This window comes from Nannospalax galili, unplaced genomic scaffold (genome assembly GCF_000622305.1).
Source record: "Nannospalax galili isolate Female #2095 unplaced genomic scaffold, S.galili_v1.0 scaffold473, whole genome shotgun sequence".
Taxonomy (NCBI): Eukaryota; Metazoa; Chordata; class Mammalia; order Rodentia; family Spalacidae; genus Nannospalax; species Nannospalax galili.
In genome coordinates this window covers 1,169,511-1,177,206 of record NW_008334092.1, presented here as the reverse complement: position 1 = coordinate 1,177,206, position 7,696 = coordinate 1,169,511, and the positions used below count along the sequence as shown (strand labels likewise).

The 7,696-nt window shown below is 48.3% G+C and overlaps 1 protein-coding gene across 1 annotated transcript in view; it reads left to right on the top strand.

Annotated features, from left to right (window-relative positions):
* Csmd2 (CUB and Sushi multiple domains 2) overlaps positions 1 to 7,696 on the top strand; it is a 633,859-nt gene that overhangs the window by 549,196 nt on the left and 76,967 nt on the right. The window contains exons 44-46 of the mRNA XM_029561678.1: positions 1,308 to 1,496; positions 5,060 to 5,237; positions 6,398 to 6,543. Coding sequence (XP_029417538.1) covers positions 1,308 to 1,496; positions 5,060 to 5,237; positions 6,398 to 6,543 — 513 coding nt within the window. The remainder of the gene's footprint in view (positions 1 to 1,307; positions 1,497 to 5,059; positions 5,238 to 6,397; positions 6,544 to 7,696) is intronic.

The following is a 7,696-nucleotide window of genomic DNA, read 5'->3' as shown; positions in this document are numbered from 1 at the left end:
ACACACACACACACACACACACACAGAAGAACAAAACCTCTGGAGGCTAATGTTAGACTGTCACATTCGTGCTTTAAATGATAGTACTTTGTCTGGAATCACACCCATTCCAGTGGTAATGCCTCCCTTTGGGACAACCTGACCCCGCTCCCTGAGGAGGCCTGCTTGAGGAAAGTCAGTGATTTCTCTTCTCGGGAATTGTCTCTCTCCCTCGCTCTGAGACTTGTCTCCAAACGAAAGGAATCCAACCGAGTATCTCTCTAGCCACTACCTAAGTGATTTCTAGTAAAATACACCAGTCCTTCCCACTGAAACATCCCTCTAGGACACTAAATGGAAACAGAACATGGCCGCTACCACAGAGTGGGGCTGTAGGAACTGTTAGCTTCGAGCTCACTGTTATTCTTATTACGTATGGTGAACGCAGCCAGTTCCACGAAACATCATTCAGTCTCAGCTCTTCCCACCCCACCGAGCATTTCTGCTGTGGAAATAGACCTCCATCTAGTGCCCGTTGCCCATGTAGAATGGGCTCAATTACTGCTGTGAAGAATATTCTTCATCCTGTGTACCCAGTTACTCAGAGGCTTTGCTCTGTGGTACATGAGCAATCGCTCAACTGAGTCTGCCTCTTGGACAGGCCTCAGCTGTTCCCATGACGGTGTCTTCCTTAGAGTCCAGCCTGCACATTCTCATGGGGGCAGCTTTCCTACTCCGGAAGGACTCACTCATAGGACAGTCACACATCCCTTGCAGCCCACCTCATCTCTCTGAAAAGCTTCCATCCTTGCTGCAGGTCTGACTTGCTCCCCCAAGATTTCTTTCGTAGATTCTAACTTTGCAGAGTTGGAAAGACTACTTAAATCTTCACTTCACTGCTGCTTGGGTCTGTGACTTTGATTATTGTTAATCAAGATAAGGACACTGGGGGTACCTAGACCGCTACCTGGCTCTGAGCGTGTGTTCAATGAAGAGTAGTTCAGTCTTTTAATACGTCCCTTGAGGCTCTCTTCCCCATGGAAATATTAACGATAGGAACCTCTGTGGAGCTCCTCCCACATGCAGTACCATGCAGAGGGCTCTAGGGATGCCATTGCACTCGGTTCTCATAGTAACTATTTATGAATAAGAAAATGAGGGCTGAAGAATTTATCCAAACCCAACAACCAGTCAGGTCCTGTTGCTGTGCCCTGATGCTAAACCCTCTGGCACTCCTATATTTGGTTCAGGAAGAAAATACCCAGAGAGACTAAAGTGACCAAATACCCAGAGAGAATAAAATGACCCTTTTTCCTAATCTTTTCCAGCTTATGAACTTCAAGAATGCCCAGACCCAGAGCCCTTTGCCAATGGCATAGTGAGAGGAGCCGGCTATAACGTTGGACAATCAGTGACCTTTGAGTGCCTTCCAGGTTATCAACTGACTGGACACCCGGTCCTCACATGTCTACATGGCACCAACCGAAATTGGGACCACCCCCTGCCCAGGTGTGAAGGTATGTCCCTCCCCTGCCCTGGTGGTCCTTTATGGAGTAGTCATAGAGAGAGCTCTAGAGCATTCTACTCCACCTTTCTACTGTGTGGGATTGCCAAGGGTTGAGGTCCAGGCAAACCTATTTCTGTGCAGATGTGACTCAGCCTAGCCAGGGAGAGAGCTAGCCCGTGTGATAGGGCTCTGGGAAAGCACTAGGAAGGACCTGGAGGAGGTGTAGGCTGTAGCCAAGAGAATGCCATATCCAATCCTTGTGCTTCAACCTGATGGGCTAGATGTCTGCAAGTGGGTGGGTACCACATGAGAATGTAGGATCCTACTGGTGTGCTGAGAGGTAGACAGGTAGGTCAGTCATAGAACTTTCCCAAGGGGAAGCCTTTTCCTAAGAACTTTTTGGCTCCCTTATTTACCTGCCCTAGTATTTTTTCTCACTTTCATGTATCTGGTGAGTGGTGAGTGCTGAGTTGGTAATCTCAGAGAGCGAGAAGTGGAATATTCTTGGGTCTTCTTCCTTATGTAGAATCAGAATGAAGGTGGCTGAGAGGTTATGTGGCCTCCTTTCCCCACTGGGGCACCTCATGTCCACTTTCCTTTCTTACTCTGACAGCCTAGCATCTTCCTGGAGGAGATGCTGGAATTAGTCTTGAAATGGGAAGGCTTGGCAGGGGCACTAACCCAGCTGGCTGTCAGTCCCATTTCTACACCATGTCACCTCTCTGAGCTTCGTTTTCCTCCTTAGTAAAATAGGGCATTTCAGGAGAGCTAGAATGCTCCACACAGGTGGCTCCCCCAGAGGCTATGAATGCACAGAATTAGCTTTCCATGGGACTGGGGCAATGGCTCAAGGGTCAAGTGCTTACTGTACAAACAAGAATCTGAGTTCAGTTTTCTAGCACCCCTGTAAAACACGTAAAAGCCAGACATGGCAACACATTTCTGTAACCCCAACACTGGTAGAATAGAGACAGGAAGATCCTGGGAACTGACTGGCCAGCCAGTATTGTGGAAATGGAAGGCTCTAGTTCAGTGAGAGATTCTGCCTCAAAGTAAATAGATGAAGAGAGGGATGGAGGGTGGGTGGGTGAAAGAAAGCACTTGTCACATAAGCCTGATGACCTGAGTTCAATTCTTAGATGCCAATGTGAAAGGAGAAAGGAGAGAACGGACTTCTGAAAGTTGTCCTCTGATCTCTATGACCTCCACATGTGCACTACAAGCATGCATGTGCTCCTGAGCACTACCTCCAGTCAACCTCTGTCACACACACACACACACACACACACACACACACACACACGCACACACAGTTCCAAAACTCTTAGCCCCTAATCCATTTTTCAGAACTATCCATTATGTGGGGATCATTGTGGGATTTCCAGCTGATCATGTGATATGGGCTACATATCAAGGGGACTTTGTTCCCTTGATTCCCTCGGACTCCGCTGTGGCAAGGGCAGTTTTTGGTCAGTCCACTGTTTGAGCCAGATGCTCTTCCCACTCCTGAGGAAGTGGCTTCCTGGGTCTCCTCAGCACCATTTCTCTTCTTTTCCAACTACCTGTCTGCTGGGACCAGCTTTGGAGTCATCTCTTCTGTCTGCTGCTTTCTGAAGTTCTGCATGTGACTGTCTTTTCTCTTACCCATTTGCATGTCCCCAAATGCCATCTTCATCTGCACCCTTTGTCTCCTTACCAAGAGCCACAGCTGTGTATCCAATTGCTCCTTGCGTAGTTGCACTATTTCAGAGGCATCTAAGTTCCAACACATTCAAAATTGAACCTATCGACTTTCCACCATTAAGCTGACATCACCATCTAGTGATGGGCATGCCTAATGCCCTTGCTACTCAGCCCCCTCCAGCTCTGCCTGAATACCGCCCATCATCCAGCACCCCGTGTTTTCTTGCCTCTGCTTCTCCACTCATGCCTTTCCTTCCTTTACCACATTCCTCTCTCTCATCCTGCCTATTTCATCCCAATCATCCCTCAGGCCTGAGTCCGGGTGTGATTCTACAAGGAGCCCTCCTCTGCTTTCATGAGTCCAGATGTCCATGGTCACCACAATGATGATGTGCTCTGTCCTGGGCTATAGACAGCCTTGGCTACATCCCAGTCAGCTCTGTATGCCATGGGAAAGCACCTGAGAACCCTGCTCCCCACTGCCTCCCAGGCTCACCTGGCACCCAGTGGATAGTCACCATATGTGGAGAGATGCTTGTTCCCGGGTACTACTTTCAGGGCATATGTGCATTACAGGAAACTTGTCCTCTGCATGGGGGCAGTTGGGATCCTCTTCCTTCAGTCTGATCTGCCCCCATCCAGATGTCTGTCTGATGCCCCACATCTGCCCAAAGCACTCACTGTTCTGAACCAGGATGGAGATTTTGCCTGGCATCACTGCTCACTTTCCTGCCTGGTGACTGAGTCTGAATCCTACAGAGGCTTCAAGCCTCTTCATCCTCTGCCTGAAGTCCAGATCACAGTGAGTGTAAAATGGGATGTTGGTTCTGAGGAACAGGAAGATGAGAGAGGAGAGGATTATTTAGCTAAGCAGTGAAAACACCCTCTCTGGGCAAGATACTGGGTCAAACATTTTGTTTGATTGATTAATGTGCTGATGTGCCAGGATTCAAACCTAGGGCCTTGAACATGCCAGGCAGGCTCTCCACCACTGAGCCTTACCCTATCCCTGACCAAACACTGCATATGCATTTTACCTCATGGCTACCACAATTATATAAAGGATATTCTTAGTCTGCTTTACACGTGAAGAAACAGACTCAGAGAAACTAAACATCTGTGGTCATGTGACTGATACGTGGTTTAGCCATATCTTCTCCACAAAAACCTTATAAAGTGCTTGCCATAAAAGCGTGAGGATTAATTACAGTTTAAGATCCCCAGATGTGTATAAATGCCTGGTGGGATGGCAGCTTACCTATAATTCTAGTGCTCAGAAGGCAGAGATGTGGCCCCCACAGCAGGCTGGCTCGACTAGCCACATCGGTGAGATCTGAGTTCAACTGGGAGACCGTGCCTCAGTGGATAAGATGGAGAGTAATGAAGAAGACTGTCAACATTAACTTCTGTTCTACACATGCACACATACTTGTGAACCTGAATACATACAGATATCCCACACACATACACCTGCAAAAATAAATAAATATTAAATTAAATTTTAAAAATGTAGCCCTCAGCTCTCAATCTAGACCACTCTAGAAAGAACAAGGGAAAAAAGAGAGATTGTCACAGTCTCTCAGCGTTTCCCAGCAAAAGTACTGCAGCCCTGACTCTAACATCTGTCCTTCCTCATTCATAAGGGTGGAGCTGGGGAGCACTGGAGGGCCCTTCCTTCTTGACAGGGCTGCTCTGTAAGAAAGAGAAAGAGGAGGCCAAGGTGGGACCACCATGGAGGCAGTGATGATGGAGGGCAGGGGGAGGGTGTTGCTGAGGGGAGCCCTATCCCCTGGCAGGACAGTGTGCCAGGAGCTGGGATTGTGTCAGGATGTCATCATGGGTGGGGAATCTCTAACGCTCATCTGTCTATTTGTGTTCCTTCCCTGGCAGTCCCCTGTGGTGGGAACATCTCTTCTTTCAATGGCACTGTGTACTCCCCTGGGTACCCCAGTCCCTACTCCAGCTTGCAGGACTGTGTCTGGCTGATCACTGTGCCCATTGGCCATGGTGTCCACCTCAACCTTAGCCTGCTGCAGATGGAGCCCATCGGAGACTACATCACTGTCTGGTAGGGTCAGGTGCCACGTCAGTAGCCAATCAGAAAGGGGCTTTCATGATGACTTTATGAAGGGAGGTCAGTGGTCCCCAACCTGGAGGCTTTCCACAGAAGTGAAAGTACTGGTGGGTGTACGCTTGGGGAGTGGCATGAATACACAGGCTTTCCTTGGTAATTCCTAGATTCACACCTGCAGTCTATGTCTAACCACGATGCCCAGACTAATGGAAGAGGCTTGGCCTGGAATTATGTGACGTTCCCTCTGATCAACTTGTGCTGAGCCAGAATTGCCCAACAGAACTCTCTGTATGGATGGTGACTTTCTATGCCTATTGCCATCCAACATGGCAGCCACCAGACTGGTTTTTAAATCTTATTTAATTTTAATGAACTTACATGTAAGTAGCCACATACATAGTTAATGGTTACTTAACTGGGCAGCTGACCACTGAGGTATAGAGTGCAGACTGTGACCTGAGTGGACTTTAAAATGGAAATGCAAATTCTTAGTGGATAAGGACAATTTCCTAGATAGTTTTTTTTGTGTGTGTCCCAAACTGCTGAATCTATGGACAAAGTCATACTGCAGGGTTTTTAATTCCTGTTTGGGAATTAGTGTCATTCTAAGAATCATCAGGGGATAGTAGGATGTTTCTTCCCCACTTCAGAATCCCAAGGGCTGATGACTATAGTTAGTCTGCCCCAGGTTCACTTTCAAGCAATGGATAAGAACAGAAAAGAGGGACTTGATCAGGTTCTAGGAAAGAAATCCCTCGCCCAGAAAGACAACGTGGGTGTGTCTTTGCTTGAGTGACAAGGCCATGGGACTGGCATGGATAGCAGCAAGAGAGTCCTGCCTCAGGTCCTTTGCCTCAGACCAAGAGAGCCTGAGTTGAGACCAACAGCCTTGTCTCGTGACACCTGTGCTGCTCCAGGTGCCTCCTAGGAGGCTGGACTAGTAAAGAATCAAGTAAATAAGGATTCTATCACCTCTGTTGGGAGACCTTGAAAGAAGGGATGGAGACAAGCATCTAGAATCTTGGGGAAACAGTGTTGGAGCCAAGAGCCATAGCGACCCACTCCAGGTCTCTCTCAGAGCCACTGATGGCTCCAGTGGCAGTACACACGCAAAGGGACTAGTGACATGCCAGGCAATTGTTTCCTATGTGTAGGGACGGACCACAGCAGACATCTCTCCAGCTCGGCGTCTTCACTAGGAGCCTGGCCAAGAAAATAGCATACAGCTCTTCCAACCAGGTCCTGCTCAAGTTCCACCGGGACACGGCGACGGGTGGGATCTTCACCATTGCCTTCTCGGGTCAGTAGGGAAGCTTGGCTGGGTGGGGAGCACGAGCTCTCAGATCACTGCTGTATTGACTAGTTGTGTGAGTGAATGAGTCGTGTGGCCTCTGTGAGCTGCAGTGTCCCCAGCCCAGGGCTCTGTTGGTGCAACCCACCCTCTTCAGGAGATGGGGGCACAGAGGCACATTACTGGCCCCAAGTCCAAGCCACTTATTCACACCAACTCACAGCAGACCTATCTATGTCCCCATTCCCCCACTTACTCGTTCACGTCTTCTAGAAGGCAGTCCGCCTCCACAGCGCTCCAGAGACTCTGTTGGGGTCAAAGGCAGTTCTGTGTTTGGGGGCACAAGGGCAGGTGTCACAGTTTCAACCTTGGATGAGCATGAATAGTTCATCTGGGGCTGCCCTCACCAGCAGCCTGTTTTCCTCTACGAGTCTAGAGTTCATTAGGGACCTGGATGTTTCTTACTTATGATAGCAGACATTGCGTAGAAGATTCTTAATAGTGATGGGTGTATGCCTCTCTGTGGAATGACAGCCATGTTTCTAGTTTCTAAAGCAGTGTACATATTTGAACTGGAAATGAGGAACGCTACAGTCTGTTCCTAGCTTTACCCCAGGGCAGTTTGTGGGACCCTGTGGGACTTTTTCCTGCTGTAGACATCCATCTCATCATCTGTGCAATGAAGGGCTTGAGGTTGGGTGTAAAGACTTCCATAAGGTAAAAGGTGGATTATTATTACCCCCATTTTACAAATGTGGAAAGTACTCAGGGGCAGGCAGATCTCTGTGATGAGTTTGAGGCCAGCCTAATCTACATAGTGAGTGAGTTCTCGGCGAGCTGGGGCTACAGGAAGACCCTGTCTCTAAAAGACCAAACTCTCTGGCTGGATGGCCTTTCTGCTTCTCTTCCCTTCCAGGATGCTCTTGACATTTTAAAAAAAAAAAAAAAAAAAAAAAAAAAAAAAAAACCTCAAAAATCAAACAAACAAAAAATGTGGGAAGTAAAGTGGGAAAGCTTTAGAAGGTTTCTAGAATGTGCAGGCAGAAGGGGGGCAGCACCCAGGCAGTCCAGTTCTGCAGTGTCTGTGCAGTATGAGGCATCACGTACATGTTTACAGAAAAACTGGAGCATGCTCAGCCCGAGCCTGTGGAAAAGGTAGCCA